This window comes from Buteo buteo, chromosome 22, assembly GCF_964188355.1.
Source record: "Buteo buteo chromosome 22, bButBut1.hap1.1, whole genome shotgun sequence".
NCBI classification, from domain to species: Eukaryota; Metazoa; Chordata; class Aves; order Accipitriformes; family Accipitridae; genus Buteo; species Buteo buteo.
This window is the reverse complement of record NC_134192.1, coordinates 6,314,267-6,333,520: the sequence shown is the minus strand read 5'-3', so window position 1 is coordinate 6,333,520 and position 19,254 is coordinate 6,314,267. Positions and strand designations below refer to the sequence as shown.

General features: G+C 38.5%; 1 protein-coding gene across 5 annotated transcripts in view; it reads right to left on the bottom strand.

The window, feature by feature from the left end:
• TENM1 (teneurin transmembrane protein 1) overlaps positions 1 to 19,254 on the bottom strand; it is a 252,225-nt gene that overhangs the window by 127,869 nt on the left and 105,102 nt on the right. For 4 of the 5 annotated variants that reach the window (XM_075053993.1, XM_075053994.1, XM_075053997.1 and 1 more), the window contains 3 exons: positions 8,223 to 8,375; positions 2,785 to 2,984; positions 1,128 to 1,338 (listed from right to left, as the gene is read on the bottom strand). In XM_075053993.1, coding sequence (XP_074910094.1) covers positions 1,128 to 1,338; positions 2,785 to 2,984; positions 8,223 to 8,375 — 564 coding nt within the window. The remainder of the gene's footprint in view (positions 1 to 1,127; positions 1,339 to 2,784; positions 2,985 to 8,222; positions 8,376 to 19,254) is intronic. The other variant, XM_075053995.1, reaches the window with a different exon arrangement.

Here is a 19,254-nt window from a genome sequence, read left to right as displayed (position 1 = left end):
CAGTAGAAATAAACATGGGGGCAGGTATTTGGATTCGGATTTGGACTGGAGTTTGGCCAGGTTTTATGCTCTTCACAGAGCATCTGTGAAGATGCTTCATAAATTGCTTGAATATTATTTTCTCATATGGCATTGAATAATGGCATTTTTTCTTGCTTGTAAAAGATTCACTTTTCTGAACAGAGCAAATATGAACTTTCACACCAAAAGCAGTCATTACAATTCTATCTCTATCTCTAGATTTTTTTCCTGCAAGTCCTTCAAAATCTTGGTATTTGAATCACACTGTCCTGCTCTGCAAGGTGTTTACCATCAAGTAAAAATAGCATCCAATTGTTCTAAAGAGCAGATGGCATGTCCATTACTAGTAAAGACATCTTGCTAAACATATGGTAGAACAGGTTAACTAAAGGGCATAGTGGTTAAAGTCTTGCAACAAACCGAGACTGTCATAAATACAACACTTTACCTAAATTTAAATTCCAAAGAAACCCTGTGTGTGAGCACTGCTCGCTAAAAACACCGAGTTGCAAACATTTGTCCAACTATGTGTATTAAAAAGGCAGTAGGGATCCGATATACAACAAGGACGCTGTCTCCTATATTTGCCTTCTGTGTTCCAAACAAAATGGTGCATTCGAATAACTGTATAAAACAACAGCACCCATCCATCGAACAACAATCACAACCCACTCTACAAAAGCTGCCTTTTAGATTTTCTAACTGACTAAAATACTAGAAATAAGAACTTAAAGCCTGGATAATTTTTGTAGGATTTATGGTTCCCATGTAAATAGAGAGGGCAGACATAATCTCTTTTACTTTGAGCAAGTTAACACCAGAAATTACTCAAGCATTTAAGCTATCGTATAAAAATCTTCACACACATGAAAACCTCACACGTAATTAATTTGATAATATCCATCTTTAATACACAAATGTTGTTATTTGTCTAATATTGGCATAAACATGAAGTTGCTCCACTGAGGTTAATTAAACCAAGCTGAAATAAAAAAATATTTAAGAGAATACTTAAGAGAAGCCAGAATCAAGGTCAATAATTTCTTTTCAAATATAGCTTTCCAATGTAATAATCAGAATAACAATTTTATTGAAATTGTTCTTACCAATCGCTGTAGTTAGTACAAACACTTGCTCCACTTTCTTCCCATCGTTGTAGAATGCCATATGCCAAGCTCCTTGATCCATATACTCGATGAAACCTGTCTCTTGCAGGGAAGTTAAGATCAGATTTCTGGGAGCTTGCTGAGGCTCCTCTGAGTTTTTTGGTTCCTGTTTAATTAACTGTTTTCCATCCATCAGTTTTACAAAATCAAACTGAAATAAAAATGAGCAAAAATTAACCACCTAGCAAATTTTTATGAATCTGCTCTGCATGTCTCATTCAAACAGGCATAAACAGTTGAAATCTTAAAAGGAATTGCCTGACTAAGTATTCACCAATGTAGACAGCAGCTGCATAAGCTAGTCTATTTAGCTTCAGCTCCCATATAAAAAGCGTTACAGTAGGTCAGAAATTTGGCATCAAAACTTGCTGTTTGCTATGGCAGGGTAAATTCAGACTTGCTGCACTAAATACAGCAGATTTACTTCAAAAATTATATCTCTTTAATGGGAATAATTCCAAAATTCCCGAGCTGTAGTTCGTATGCAGTGATTCCTCTCAAATGCCAAGAACAGATTAAAGAACCTATTGTTCTATACCAGATGTTTAAATGTTTGTCCCTTAATATCAATATTGTACATCAAAACCTAAATATACTTTTAATTTATATTTAATTTAATTTTATTAATGCAAATAAGTATCTATTTTTTACCTGGAAGTTCTTAATACCCAACCAAGTTGATGCTGATAACTTTAAGACCAGTTAACCTCAAAGCATCAGAGATCTAAAATTTTCCATGAACCCCTGTTCAAGAAATGTGTATATTTCTCTAGGCTTCTCTAGGCATTCTGATTTCAGAAAAGTTCAACTTCAGCTCAACTGAAGACCCAGCTTCAACTGAAGTCAATGACAGCTAAAAGCACTTATTTCTAAGATCAAAACTCTAGTAAACAGTTTTTGAGGTTAGACTGGATGATCTCCAGAGGTCCCTTCTAAATAATCTTTCCGTGATTCCATGTATAAGTTTATCACACTCTATGGAGTGTGATCCTGCTGTAAGAAAGCTGAAAAATCTATTATACATAGAAATGACAGCTTCATATGCCAAATACATTAAGCCCCCCCAAAAAAAGCTGAGTGTGACCAGCAATATCGCACATTCTTACTGCTTAGCTAGGTTTTCTCCTGCAAAATCCCTAGGAGTAAACACTCAAAAATAATCTTCATATTAGAAACCAGAAGCAATTTTATTTTTTTTTCTATTACCTCTTTATACTGACTATGTAATCTGTTTGTCCTGATGAAGTCATAAAAAGATTAAAGTGTTTTCAAATGATCTGGTACTTCATCCCACTGCCCCTGCGAAGAAGATGCGGGAGCTGCACAGCAGCAGAGCGCGTACCAGTCCGGCCGCCCAGACAGTCACATCACGGTGGTCGCAACTGCTGACCTTTCTGGTACGACACTGTCCCTTCCTCTGAGAGAGCGCGGTTTCAGGGTGTAGCGAGACCTCAGTAAAAGAAAGGGCTAACATACTGCTTTTTGTGGTTACAGCCAGTCCCTTCCTCCCTCCCTGCTTTGAAAGTGTTTGTGAACGTTCGCACCCGCTGCTGTTTGAAAATGTAAGCATGATAGAATTAGTATTGTTTCTAATTACCTGAGTGTGAGTAGGTGGAATGTTTCTTCTGCCATAAATTCCCAGCAGAGAATCCTTCGCCAGTGAAATGTTAAATTTCAGGTACATGGGGTGATGTATAGTAATCTGAAAGCGCCAGAATAAACCAGGGGGGATCGTCTGCATAACTTGAGCTCCAATCTCAACTTCTCCTGTGTCTATGGCCCGTCCCTTCTGAAACACTGATTTTCCAGAAACAAACAAAACAATCAGTTGCATATTCATGGTGGGTGAAGATAATAGGTCATGAGGTATAAATGTGCCTTAGCTATATCAGAAGATATTGAAAACAACCTCTAAACAGAGGGCTTTTCACTGAACCCATTGCATTTTTTTATTCAACTAGTTGAAAAATACAAATAAACTTGCACACAATATTTACGAAAGCAGGCGTCACAGAGCATTTTTGCCCTGGAAATCTTGGAATGCTTTACTGAATCTAAAAATGTGGAAGTGCTGCTGCGTAAACCATGGTCTTTACCTATCAGCTATGCAAACAAAACCCATTCGACTGAGAACGCACAGAGAGAAGGCAGCGGGAGATCTTCCTCTGGCACGTAGTTCAGACTACTGCTGAACGGGCATTGCATAAGCTACACAAATGGACACCAGTGAGGACAGAAAATCCATCAAACCTGGTAGGTCAGAGCCCACATCCAAAGCCTAGAATTCTATTAATCACCGTTCCTAATGATTTTATTATGGTAGTGATAATCTAGTCCTGGAGAAATAAAGAACATCTGTTTTGGCTTGGTCTTTCTGCATGAAAGCATAACAGGGGCATGAGGGTAGGGACAGGCAATCTAAAGAGAAAACTGGCATAATGTCATAATGCCTAACAATAAATTTGCAGACATCTACAGTATGTAACTTCACACATGGGTATGAGAGAGCTGAAATAGAAAGGGAAATGGAATGCATAAAGAAGGCATTGCCAAACTAAATTGGAACTGGCTTGCTTTGCTGGCTTATATCACCATCTTTGTGTATTTTAATGCCTGTCTGTGATCAGCATCGTGACATGCTGCAAATCACAGACCCAAACCTGCTAACATCTGAGCTAATTCCATTGTAAGTTTTGCAAAACTCTAACTTGCATTTCCATACTTTCTCTTAACTAGACAAAAAAAGCAGGACAGTATGCTGCATCGGAGGAAGAGCCAAGAGAAGAAGATTGAATTCAGCAGCCATATCCATTTATGTTTCATCTCATTCCAGTATCACAGTGAAGGATAAAGAGGAACAATCAATGTGACTGGAGCCTCACCTTTTACAATAATGCATATAAATATCTAATGCTACATAACGTACATGAAATTTTATAAATTGCCATTGGAAATGAAAACAGAAGTAGCAAAGCTAGGGCCAGCTTTTTCCTGAATGTATTAATAACAAAGATCCTCAGTGGGATCTTACATAGGCTTTAACTAGCGTAGGAAGTACTTAGCATTCTTAATGAATAAAGATTTAATTTACAAGGCAGGAGCAATTCTCAGGGTACTGGATCTTCCAGCTTTACAGCTGCTTTGTGTCACCAAACTTACAGCAAGAACTAGGAGCTGACTTTTAACACCTTATCCCATTAAAGCATCTATTTTTAGAGCACAAAACTTGTAATCTAATACTCTAAAAATACACCTGTTACTTAGTTCATGAGCTAAAATACTTCCGAACTGCTGCTTTAACAATGTTCAAGGTGAGACTACTTCTGTCCAATTTGCTTCATGGAAAAAATCTTGAATGTTGAATTTTGAAACGAGAATTAAAATTCCTATGTTGGGCAACGGAAGTGTGTATCCCTTCCCACCCCAACCCATACAAGATCCTACTTGGCTGATGTAAATTTAAAAACCTTTTCCCCTATTTCCAATACTCCAGAGATATTAAATCTTAATGATTCTCTGCAAGCAATTATCCTGGGTTAAGTAAAACACTAAGGAACTTTTTGGTGATATTGACACATGGTAATTAATGTGATTCAATTACAGGACAGTAGAGCACTAAGTAAAAAGTCAAGGATACAGTATCATTTTTGAAGTTAATGGCATTATTGGTTGGTGTTCAAGGTCCTTTAAAATACAGTAACTGCTTCTTAGTTTGTTGAAGTGAGAGGGCCTGTTTCTTCCTTGAAAATAAAAAGCATTATGTCTTCAGTTGGGGAGTATTTTCACTAATTGATGTTATCAAATTATCCTGAATACCATGCTAGTTTTGCTAAGCTCAAAACAACAGATCTCTGACTTTTTCTGCATTTGGCGGAAAATACCTTTGCTTTAGCAATAATTTTATGTAATCTTTGAAAAAACAGATGCACTTAGTTTTACTTTGATCTCATTACACAGGAAAGAAGTGCATGCTGCTGTTCACAATAGTAACATGAAAATAAATTATCTACCACCTACTGAAAGTATGCAGTCACACCATCTCTACCTTTCAAACACCATTTTTTCAGACAACCACGTATCATGGAAAGGCTACTGTAAGAGCCATGTCTGAAGTGCATGTTTTTGTATTCACTGAGCCACTGTGTCTTATTTATAGAAAAATAATTGAGCCCTGTTTCTGTGCTTAATTGAATGAAGCAGGTATTTGACTGTACAAAAAAGGCACCTGAAGATACACTATTCACAGACTATCCTTGTATACTTCCTTGGTCTTTCTTGAAAAAGTCCAAAATAAGCTTTTAAAATTACAGTGCTGCAATACAAGTTCTGCTTTCGTTCTAAAAACATCTTTCTCGTAACAACATTTTTCTTATAACAAAGAATCATTTAATTATCTATATTCGATTCCTTGTACAGCTTCCAGTCTTGCCAACCGGTATTAATTCTTCCCTATTCTTTCTAAGCACACTTTCCTTGTAAGTCTAAAGCAGAAGATAGATTCCTAATCACAGGCTTCTCTCGTCTTCAAGAAAGTAAAACTCTGAACAGCGTGGTGCCAATTATCTTCACAAGAAAGTACCCATATGCTGATTATTACTGATCCTGAAACAATCAATCTCCTTGTACTCCCCTGGTAAATACCAGCATCAATAGGATGTCTGAGTTTTTAATCACATTACTACATATTAAAATGTTAACTCATAGCCGTGGGTCAGTGTGTTATAAAGTGACTTCTTAAAGAAATCTGACTTGCTGGTTTGTAAACTTGATTTTCATTAAAAGATTAGTTAAAATATATGCTTTCAAAGTCTGGAAAAGCATTCTGTGCTGCTGCATCGAGTTGGAAAAAAGGGAGGTCACAATATCTGACATTAGTTATTTATCCTTGCGAATCACACCAGAGGCTTCAAGTTTACAGGAAAAGTATGAACTTTCTGTGGTATCCTGCTGTAGTGAGAAATGAGTTGCCTCTTTCCAAATCCTCCTTCCCAGCACATCTATGTAGAGAATTTCTTATGAGCACTGGGAATAAAATTACTGATATATAATAAAACTGATGGAAAGAAATAAAACCAGCAAAAATGAGCCACAGCACAGTCTATGCACGTACTAATGCCTGGTACTAAGTCCACATGATTTTTCTTGTGTTTTCCCTAGTGTATAGTCCTTGTTAGCATACACTCTGGATTACAGGTTACCCCCAAAAGGTGAAAGGGGACAAGTGGGACAACAGTCTAGCTATATTCATGACTGACCTCTGAAACTGCTGGATAAGCCCTCAGTGAAGTGGCTCTGCTACCACAGGCCTCCTTACTTTAGTGTTGTGGGGGAATTGCGTAGCTACACAAGACATTGGGATTGCCTGGGGCATGGCAGGTCGTTTAGTTTTTTACCTACTACACTGAGTTTCTATTGACTTACATATTCTTTCCTCTGTTTTCAAGCACCTAATTTTTAAGATTTTTGATGTTTTTCCTGCACATCCTCCTTTGGAAGCCAAATGCTTTGCAAAAGCTTTTATTAAATCTGTAATATATTGACGAAATGATTTAATGCAGTTGAGAAGGACTATTTGAGATACTTTCTGTGGTGCACTAGGGCAAAAATACAAAAGCGTATAAAACATTTACTGCAATTTACTACCAATCCATTCTACAGGACGAAATAATGGATAACAACATCATTGTCTCCTTACGTATATTTCTATTACTCATTTATCTAATATGATCTCTATCCGGTTGTGCCACATTGATTTGTAAGACCATTGATGTGAGGTGTAATCTTTCTTCTGGAGCGACTGGTACAAGAATGTCCACCTTGTCTCATATTTACAGTCATAGATGTTACCTGGCATACACAAAATCAGATCAAGGCTCTGCTCTAAAATTTGAAAGCTCTGGAAATCTATCATTGCAGAGCTCTCAGTACAATTTTACCTTCCTCCTAACAACTGCAAAGACTAGGGTTCATATTCTACTCCCATTCACTTTTCCCTGACCTAATCTGGTTTACCCACTTTTTCTGAGTTTCGTAAAAAGAAATGAGAAGGCCATCTACTTCCTACAGTCAGAAAGCATCACCATGGTGGTCAATGGGAAGCGTGGGCCAGAGCTCGTAACTAATATTGGAGCAGGTGATTTAACAACATTAAGTGACAGGACTTGAGAGAAAGGATTTGCGCATCTCGGAGACAGTCCTGCTCTCTGTTTCACGCTCCTGCCTGCGCGGTCCCCTCCTTTCCTATGTCAGCTCTGACACTTCTCTGCCCCTTCAAAAGAGCTGGTTCAGCCACTTACATGGCAGAAGACTATTTGTATTTTTGAATGAAGCCATTTTCTGCTGCCGCAGCGAACTGACGTGACTTGGTCGTGCGTGAGCCAACCCCTGCAGTGGGCACGGGGATGCGGGGAGCTGCCCTGGCAGAGAGCGGGGGCAGAGCAGGACCCTCCTCCCGGCAGCAGGGAGCTGCCAGAGTGGCTCAGGCGTTTTGTGAAACCTCAGGAGATACCTGCGAGCTGATTCACTGTGACCGGTGAAGCCAGGATGTGATAGGATGCTGTATTTTAGCTTACACCTTCAAGAACTGGTTGCCTGTAAAAGCATTAAGATTTCTGCGCTTCTGCATATTCTGACCTGTCAGTACAAAGGGTTTCGCTTTGCCCAAGATTGACTCTGGCCTGCAAGATAGGCACAGCATCAAGCCCTTTACGTAAATGGGAACACGGCAAATACGGTCTCGCCTCCCCTGTCTTAAGACAGAAGCCAAATGGTCTCATCTCTCCTCTTTCACAAAAGAAGGGCGATTATTTTGCTATTGAACATTACCTTCCTAATGGCTTGGGTCGGTTGCTAATTTCAGTGAGAGTTCTGCTAAAGGAAACAATCTGGTTATGGGCTTTTCACACCCATTTTAAAGTTATACTACAGAAGATAGAACCTGAACTCAAAATACTGTCAAACTGGAGCAAATAGAGAATCTGAACAGTAGTAATGTTTAAATATTCACAATCTCTCTGTCTTCTCATTCACACATACCTTTTTTTTCTGTTTTATCAGAAACTTTTCCTCCGATTGGTGAGTAAGTAGTATCCATGGATTCTGTTCCTTTATTTCCTTTGCTAACTCCATTTTCATACAGCTGCCCCTCAACAGGCTGTAGTTGCCAGGTTAAACCAAACAAGTGTACTGCTGCAAAAAAATGAAGACCAATTAATTGATGGCTAAGCTACAGCACCTTCAGTCAGACTAAGAAAGCATGCTATGACCCAGTTTCTGCAAAGTCAAGTACTACTTTGTCCTGTTAGTAATAAATCAGAATTTCAAGGGGTCTAATGAGCAATTTACTATTTTACCTTAAAACTCAACGTTTAATTACTTTCCACACTTTCTTTTGGAGCTCAGCCAGGTGAGGGTGATGAATTTCTATAGCAATTAATGGAAATACTTGCAATTAAAAGGATAACAGTTGATTGAATTTAATATCGCATGACAGATTCTAATACTAATGTTGTCCCTCAGCTTTCAACTGTCAAAGAGCTCAGTTTGTTGATTAAAGCACTGACACCAAGTAAAACTTCTCACCTTTCCAACCCTGAGTGAAACTGTGCCCACTGCATTCCCAAACCATTTCATTTAGGTTAAACATTAGTAAAACCACTGACTCCATAGATTTACTTGAGAATTACACTGCAGATAAAAACCTGGCTCTAGATCTACAATATATGCAACTACTCTACAACACATCTTAACAGAAATATAGTTGTTACTTATGTACGCACTGGGAAATCTACTAAATTAATCCTTTTATGAAGTTATAAACTATCTTTATTACCATACATGGGGGCTGCCTACTTCACTTTGCCTGCACTGCCATTCACTTTTTCTGCTTTCCTTTCTGTTGTTTCTGATCTGAGGCATCAAAGGGTGGTAGGAGAAAGACAGCAACAGAGATCTTATTTTAAGCATAATATGATAGTACTGCAGTCATTCTAGACAATTACCTAAGTCTTACTGAGGAGGGCAAATTCTTCCAAGGAAGAGGTTGCCTTAGCATTGAAGTAACTCAGCGGGGAGGACTGATGACCCACTAAAATATGGATTGAGGATACCCCCCACAGAGGAGCTGAAATTGTCACATAAAGAGCAAAACCTGAGTAGCAGGCTCTTTAGCCACATGCAGCAATTTGCACTGAGTAGGATCTGCACACAGTGGGAGCCTAAAAGGCAATATATTTGCTCTTCCTGAATCACAGAATGGTTTGGGTTGGAAGGGACCTTGAAGATCATCTAGTTCAACCCCCCTGCCATGGGCAGGGACACCTTCCACCAGACCAGGTTGCTCCAAGCCCCATCCAACCTGGCCTTCAACACTGCCAGGGATGGGGCAGCCACAACCTCTCTGGGCAACCTGTTCCAGTGCCTCACCACCCTCACAGTAAAGAACTTCTTCCTTACATCTAATCTAAATCTACCCTCTTTCAGTTTAAAGCCATTACCCCTTGTTCTATCACCACATGCCCTTGTAAAAAGTCCCTCTCCGGCTTTCTTGTAGGCCCCCTTTAGATACTAGAAGGAATCATGTAGGAAACCCAGAGACTCTCAGGAGAAGTAAGTATGATCTAGAATGGGTCTTACATTTAGAAAGAACATTGTTTTCTTTTGCACTTGCACATACTTTAAGGAAAAAATCTCAATACAAACAGGAAACCTAGAGTCTATTATCCATTTTCTATGTATTAGCTCGCAAGCCTCCCTTGTATGGTGAAAAGTTAAATTACAAAGCAAAACCCTATGCCTTGAATGGGTTCCTGGCAAGGGCTTGCCAAAACTACCACAGGAATGCAAAGCTGCCAATCTACAATCATTAATTCCAGATCTGTGCATTCTTGGATCACCGAGCCACAGATACATGATCCAGATCAAGCAAAGGAGAGCACTTCTATCAAATTAGTGAGGTGCAATATTTGTGACACATTTCTATTTTTTATATTGGCTTCAGGAGAAGAGAGCCAAATTTACTGAATTCTCAAACCACAGCTTCACCATCAGATCTGGGCTCTGGAGACACTCCACTGGTCAGTAAATTCCCACTCCCCAGAAGAGATATGAGAAGCTTACTCCAGTGTTAGTGGTAAGATCTCAAGTCAGAGACTTGCCTGGATTGCTTCATGTTCTATGGACTTGAAATTGTCAAGTGACCATGCTAATACTTTGAAAAGGGTCTTGCAGTCAGATCGCACAGACCTGAGCTCTGATCTTTGAGCTTATTAATGCAAGACAGATTACTTCTATGTACAGAAGGTACAATGAAAATCAACACGCCTTGACGTCTCTAGAGCAGGCAGCTCTTGCTCCTGGCTTCAGCTTCTGGACGTTATTATTATTTACAGAGTTAATAACAACAAAAAGGAACAAAGTTGAATGGGATTGATAACTAATGAATGTACATTTCATTTATACTAATGCAAATAATATGGGCACTTGAAACAGATAAACACTAGAAGCAAAACGTAACTGCAAACATCAATAAGCTTTTAGTGGTTATAGAATCATGAATATAATCTAGTTGCTTTCTCACGCTTTTTCCATTGTTGCTATTATTCATTTCCTAAGACAGCAGTTGCACGTGCTGCAGAGGGTACGTCACAAAGCAAGGACTGAATATGTAATGCACCTTTTTCCTTACTGTATGTCTTTTCCAGATTACATACAGTATGCATTTTGTCATCCATTTGCACCAATCCAAATAGTTTGCTTGCTTTGTTTTCCTTCAGGCCGGGGAAGTGCTGTTGTTTTTATAGTTCGTGCCAAGCTTGGCAAGCTAGCAAAACTATTTGTTTGTATGTTCGACAGTCAGTTTTGTCCCTGAGAAACACCAACTGCATTGTAGAGATGATGGTCTCTGCCAGCCTTGGACTTCTAGCCCATGGGAGATGACACAGGATACTGGTAGACCAGCTTCACATTAAACAATGTGCAAGACCGAGTGTTTGAACAACAAAGCAGATTGTTATGAAAATAAGGTCTACTTGAATTCAACTGAATGACTTCTATCACTGCAGAAACCTGGTCATCTTGCAATCTTAAAATCAATCTGATTTTCATTACGTTAGCTATAGCTCTTGAGAAATTACCTTCAGATCCAGGTATCCCTCTGGTAATAACCAGACCACATACACCAATAAAGCCATTAGTTCTTAGAGTTACCATTTTTAGAAGTTAACTGCAGAGAATAATAAATGTTTATTTAGCAGACATGGAACCTTACCTTGCCTCTTCATTATCTGTGATACTTTTCTTTTACCTGAGGTATACATAATTCCTACGAAGCTTGCGTTTCCTACAACATATGTACATCCTGTTTCAAATATACAGGTATTTCACCAAATAAGATTAAATAAAACTTTCAAATCTCTCTCAAATCTCTTTAGAAATAAGTAGGCATGTACTGAATTTCATTAAAAAGCTCAGAAGAACTTCTCTTTCGAGTCATTCTCTCTTTGATTTTTCTAGTGGATTTCTGGCTTTTGCTTTCACCCTTTCACACAAAGGGGCACAGCAAATGCTGTCGAATTCAACGGTGGGTCACAATGTCATTTCCCACAGCATAAATCCATTTGTAAGATTCTCAGCTGTATTTCCCCTGTGTAGTGCCCAGGTATAAGACCCTACACCACAGACCAAGTAGAAGATGATGCCACCATTCTGTCCAACTTAGGACTGGGCTGGGTAAAAAGGAGGGAGATTCACTTTCTGAAGAAGGTCTCTGCCCTTCCCTCAAAGTTCAGCCTTCCAGACTGATATTTACAGAAAACCACCTTGACCGCAGTACTTTTGCAGGCTGGCTGCTGACTGACAGTACCAAACCCCACCATTGTGACTAAAGATGCACTACTGGGTGCACCTCAAGTTCCCACAGAACACAAAAACCAGCCTTTGAGGTTTGATGACTACGCTGGTATTACAGAAAAAGCAAAAGCTACTTTGGCTCTGCCTACCTGGCTCCAGAAAAATTCTGCAATCAGATACCCTGTATTCTGCAGCACCTAAAATACCTCAGCTACTAGAAGGGTGGGTAAGGTCATTGGTGAACTGCCACAGTTTCAAGCAAAACCCAAGGATTACCAGACAAGTGGAGATTAAAGAGCTTGATAGCCGCATCAGTATGCTTCACAATTGCAAAATTCATACTTTAAGTTAGAAGGGGCTGTGGGGAGTCACCAGGAGCATCAGCCGGTAACAACCCCTCATCTGGGCCTCACCGAACCTCTCGTCTGAAAACCGAGTGCCAACATTCTCCGGGCTGGTAGCAACCGCACTTTTTTACCTGGCATTCTTGGACTTCCAACTTGATTTCTCTGTTTCCTTGGTTCTTCCATCCTACTGCAAAGCTCATCTGAAAAGATATTCTTTCTTGGCTTGCTTGAACCTCCAGTATATTCCCCCCTCTATCATTACATTATTAGTTTGCTCTGTGTTACTTATGAGTTGCACTCTGCCAGGAGCAGAGTTCTACATTGCTTTCACTGAGGTGATCTGGAGGCAGGAAAATATATCTGAAGGCAAAATTTGACGCTCTTTATGTAATGTCTGGAGATAGAGGTTACACGATGGATGCCACCATACCTATATTTCATTTATATTTTATGAGATAGCCCTGTTTAATTCAAACTTTCAGATAAAATTGTAACACAAAAGTGGACATACTTTTTTTTTTTTTAATGACATGCATTATGGATGTTATTGCAGATGCTAAATTTGGAGGAGTCTGTAGTCAGTGGAGCTGAAGAGGCTGGAGGATGCCACAGGGGTATGGTGAAACCAAGCTTCTTCCTCAGTCACCCTGGCCTGCCCAGGCTGCACAGTGGAGCTGCTCAGGGTAACTTCAAATGACCTCGCTTGTGAATATAGAAGATTGCACTTGTAGTACAGAGCTTTTCTTGGCTAATTGATTATGAATTTTAGGTAAAAAATAATTATTAGGTATAAAACATGTCTCTTGCAGAAAAAAAAATAAATTAAAGGCCTGTATCTTCTACCCTTCCCATAAAATTCCTTCATGGAACAGAGAGATGAAAAGCTAGTGTGACTTTATGCTGCCTAAGGGATTTTCTCTATCCAGAGGCAGGTTTTTGGTTGCTTCACATTACTGCTGTAAGTGAAACCAGTTGGGCCCTGATTGGAACCAAAGCTCGGGTCTTTACCTCTGAAGTAAATGGCACGATTGCTTATTTTGTTCAGCATTTAAATAAAACAAACTGATGCTTTCAGATAAACAAAATCAGTCGCCGCAATTCCATGGCACACTCACGTAAATATTCACAAATATATAAGCTTTTTTTTTCAGAACTCGCTTTGTAAACTGGATTAACCTGCCATCTGCTACGAAGCCAATGATCTAATTTAATTTATTCTTATCTACCTTCTGTGTAAGCACAGCTTGTCAACTCCTGTGCTACACGTTTGGCAGAATATGAATAAGAGGCTTGGCTCCAATGCAAAAGAGACTCTCAGTAGTGAGGAGATGTCAAAAAAGTCCTGTGCAATAAGTACTTATCAACCTGCAAGACGAACTTCAGAGGACAAAAATCCTACAAATGCTAAGTCTCTCCAAATTGCTGACCTCCACTAAAGGCTTTTGTTTAGCTTTCTCTGCTGTTTCCAGTTATTTTACAAAATCTCAGTAGATCATCCCCCTGAAGCCTAGACTTTAGAAGAGCTGTAATAGAATGTATATCAGCAGCTGACTATTCTTTCTGCACCTGCTCTGACCAAGTGCCAGAAAATTATGTCTTTTCTATAACTGCTAGCAGGTTCTGCTTACAAAACTGGATTTCACTGTGGCATGAAGCCACAGGTGCACCAGTGCCTCAGTTCCAGTAAAGGTGAAGCAATGCAAAAATAGCTGAACACAAATAAGAGTTCTGATCCTGACCTACAGAAGAGGTGTTCTTTTGTAAGCTCATTCTGTAAATAAAATGCTATGTCATTCTGCTCTAACCAAATTTGAAAATTTGAGACTGTTAATATGTGATACAGTCTTAAGAATTTTTTTTTTTTAAATCCATATTGAAGTAGATAAGTTATTTTGGACGTTATATGGCCTTTTATGAAATAAAGATTTTTCCATATATTTGTTACAGCCATCCTAACTCTCAAGCACTCTCCTCTTTCTCAAGCAGTCTTCTCTTTATACCTAACATATTTTTACACCTGAGAATAGAAATATCCCCTCCTCTCCTGCAATCCTCCTGCTGGGATGTATAACGACTAGCCTGGTTTCATTTTTCATTACTGAGTCACACGTTAGACTTAGGAACAAACAAAACCTAATCTTAGACAACAGTACAATGTTGTCAGGCTTTCTCCTTAGTGTACTTAAAGATTTGTGACAATATCAAGTTCGTCAGTATGACCCAGGCTCAGAGAGAGCAGGCATCACGATTTCCAGCTGTGAAACCCTGAGGTACCTGTCCCAGGGAGAGCTGTCCCACTAAGGACTTCAACAACATTTCAGAGTTGCTCATCTGCATCACAGCTTTTACATATACCTGAAACATTTAGCAATGCTTACTATACCATGATATTCTTCAGTGTGGAATCAGCTTATTTTCCCCTTGAGCTTTCTCTGCATAATTTCTAGTTCTGAGAGTTAAGGATTTCTATTTTTTCCTACTGTTTTGTATTGTATAAAGCTATGCAACCAATATTATGAACCTATGCACCGAGATACACAGGTCCTTAAAATTTGGCCTGGCCTTTCCCAGTGTTGAAACCATCACCCCTCTAGCTTGTACGCGGTGTGAGAAATGACAGGTCACAATGGCAGACAGCAGAGAGGTTTTAATTTCCTCACTCTCCATATGAATATAATTTAAGACTCAACACCCATCTCCAGCGCATACTCATAAATAGTGATAATATCATGAAGGATAGGGACAACTTCATATTCATACTTGAGAATTCATCTGTATATAAAATAGTCATTTTGTAGTCAGGGATGGTTAAATCTAAGAACATGGGATGCAATTTTCAGAGGCACTGAACATTTGCATCTCCTGCTGAAATCAATAGGAACCGTAGGAGTTCAGCACCTTTGATCAATAGGACCAGTGATTTGCAAGTCCAAATCAGCTGCTGATAAAATGGTAAGGTATCATGGAAGAAAAATCCTACTTACTAATGGGCTAAAAATAACTGACTAGATGAGCAGCCACATCAAACTGTGTATTGTACTTAAAGAAAATGGCGTGGTGCTGAAAAAATTACAGAAAAAAGATTATATTTCTCATTCTATCTCTTGTATTTGCCTTGTTTACTCTTAAATTTTTGATCAAATTTCTTCTTCAATTGCTGATGGCTTCTTAGGTTTTTATTACAATAAGATTAAAAAAAGAGAATATTTACTACACCATTCCACAATGGTAGCCTATTTTATACTCTTTATAGCAACACAGACCAATAGATGAACAGAGACACACAACTATTGACTGCATTGAATCAAACTGATACGTTCTTGTCTTTCATGTGATAATCTGGAATCTACATTATAGCCTTTGGATATCAGTATGTACAGAGCATCTGCTAGACCTCATCTTACTTACCAGATAAAATAAACTATTTATAAAGTATTACAGAAATTTCAGTTTTCTTTTCCATACTTTCCATCTCTGTAAATATCTGAGCCTAGACTGGTGACACGGCTTCAGCTCAGTCCTTTCAAACACCTCATGCCAGAGAAATATACATCAACACATAGCCAAGGATTTATGTTTCTGTTTTACAATCAAAAATAGAAAAACTTTAAGGTAACTGGATTTCAATAATTTTACCTCAACCTTTTTTTTTTTTTTAAATTTGAGCATTCATTTGCATAAATCTTTAAAAAACACACAGCTCGCATGACCTACAGGCACAACGAGCGCTAGCAGGCAGCTTTTGCCCATTTCGCATTGCTGTCTGAAAAGCAGATAACTTGTTTTCCCTAGTCAGCCTTTCATTCCACCGGCAATCTCACCGAACGGTCTGCCCACTTCCCACAGCCCTGGCCAGGCTCTCAGGAGCCGCGGGCGAAGCTGCTGCAGCCCCGACGCGCGGCTGACATGCCCCAACATCACCTCCCTGGTGGGTGACCCAACTGCTCACCTGCCTTACTGCCCTCTTTGGGGGCAAATTCAGGCAATTGTGCCCCAGATTGCCATGAATGCATTACAGGTCTCAACATATATGAAAGTACAGAAGAAAAATAAAAGTATGTACGCCTTTATTTGATAGAAAATAGTTCAACGCATTTACAGTGTGGAGACCAAACATCCACTTTATGAAATGAGTTTTTTTTGGAGTAACTACTATGACTTTAGAACCTATTCACAGAAATTACTCCTGTTGAAGTGAAAACATCTGTTTTACTTGGTAGACTAAATATTATGACTAAAGATTTTCAATAAATCAGCTGTTATACAACCATTTACAGGGTTCTATAATTTCCTTACTGCCCATATAATAGTCAAATTTATTTCAGAAAGGACCAAATAATAAACATGGTGATTATAGGCAAAAGTGGAAACACGGAGAAAAAAAATATTTTTTTAAAACTGACTACTAGTTCAAAGGAGAAAAAAAATACAGTAGAAGTATTGTGTTCTCAAGTATAAGCTTCTCTATTGAATCTCACCGATAACAGGGAAAGACTGAAAAAATAAAAGAACAAAAACATTTTGCTACTTTACCTTTTGATTGAAAAGAAATCACAGCTTAGAGCACTCTGGCACAGGTCTCAGTTTGTTACAAATATAAGAGCCACTTGCAAATTTTTTATCTGGAATAACCTTCGGGTTTCCAAGACTTTGGGAATGTTCTGACTTGAGGCTGAGGTTTGGGCCTATTTTTAACAGTAACACGTAGCTCATGCATCTAACAGCAGTATGAGAGATTTGAGAAAGCACATTTAAGTTATTAGATAAGGGGAAGAAAAAGCTTAATGTTAAATTTTGATCTACATTCATTTGGCCTGAAACTGCAGCTCCTTATAAGTTAATGCATGCTATCCCATAAAATACAATGATGAAAATAATTTTGCCTTTACAAAGTCTCCCTTATTCCTCCAGCAGCAACCACTGAACTGATCCCAGGTTAAGTCTGATCCTGAGATTAGTTTTGCAGTTTGGGCCCAAGTCTGCAGTCATTGCTCAGACATAATTCCCCCTGACTTGAAGAAAACCTGCCTGGAGTGAGGACTGAGGGACCTGAATCATGGTAAGCAAAGACAAAATACTTTGGGGAGTGAATTTTAAATTCAGAATGTCACATACAGTCTGACTTTGTATATTCAACAACTCTCATTTAAAACATGCACACTTAAATTTTTGATGTGAAAAGATATGCAAATATGAAACCCTACAGAGCAAGTGAACTTTGAAAATAGTTTATATGCTATTATTCATACCTAACAAAAGGGAAGAACTAAGGTACCTGACTCATAAGAACAGGCCATGAACTTATTTAAATATTTAACCAACCAGAAATGGGAAGCGTGAACATTAATTTAGAATAAGCTAACTAATACTACCTGAATCTGCAGGAAAGCTTATGCAACTGAAAAATTTCTGGTGCAAACAAGAGCAAATAATGGCATCTTGGAAAATTTTCTGAATTAGAATTCCTGGTTCAGAGATTTATATTTTGCTATAGAAAACACAACTAGAAATACTAATAATTTATAAAATACAAAGACATCTTCATTTTACCTAGTTCTGCCCAACTAATGAAAACACGTTACACCTTTATGTTATCAGGTTAAGATAAACAGAGACATGTCTACAGGAAATTCATATAGAGCTTTTTAATTCATAGTGACATGGAACGCTCACAGCCTTCTCAGGCTGATGACATGCAGCAGTATATCTCTAGAAAATTAAAAAATTTTCAGTGACAGACTGAAATCTAAGCAGGGATGAAACAGGCAGTGCTTCATCCAGATAAAATCTAAATGGTGTGGGTGGGATATATATGTAGCAAACAGATGAGGCTGCAAAATTTATACAGCCAGTCCTAACTGAGGGCATATGCTCACCAGCTGTTATGTAAATCTGCAATTAATGTAGCTTACTAGATCCTCAGGTGCTTTCAAATAATCATACACTAGAAATGATCAAATCTGCTTTCCCATATGCATTAGGTGAGGATGTTAGAAAAAATCCCTCCTGATGAGCATCTTGCTGACAGTAACCAGAACTTTGTCACTATGGGACCAAAAAACCCAGTGGAAAACAAAAATGATTTTCACTATAAAGACATTTATTCAGAGAATATAGAAAATCAGTGGCCACATATCAGTTTGGAGGTATCTGTACTTGTATCCCTGTACAAGTTTTACCAAGTACAAACCAGTATTTCAGGCAGACCCAGAGTTATTCCCATTCAAGCTAAAAGATGTTGCAGATAGTCTGGCTCCTGCTCACCTGAGAACTGGCAACTAAATCAACAAAACAAGAGTGCGTGTGAGAAAGTGTGTCACACAAGCAAAAATTAATTAGATTTCCCTACGTTTACAGAAGCCACAGTCGCATTCTAAGATTCTACATAACAAATGTTTTGTAGTATTTTCAATTCAGATCGAAAAAACAATGTGCTAATAAATGTTCAGCCAAAATGTCATATAGTAAGTCTCAAAGACTTGCTCTCCAATGTACGGTTGTAATCACATTGACTCCAAGCCCACCTCCAATGTAACTATCTTCCAAAAAAAAAAAAGGAACGCGTTTCTAGCTACTCTGATAAATTCTCCCAATCTATCATGGTACCAAAATTGCACAGTTAGGTACTTACAAAGATGAGTTTGAAATTAAGAAACTACACTTCAATCTATGCAACATTTTTCTGAAACATAAATTCAATAAAGGGACAGCAAAACACATCTTAGAAAACATGGTGTAAAATACTACATAGTTTTAGAGCTAGCTGTCATTCTAGCCAATGATGTACGAATTAAGAGGAAAAAAATGAAAGACTTAAATTGCAATCTGACTGAAGAAATGAAATAAAGATAGAAAGGCAAAATACAATTAAT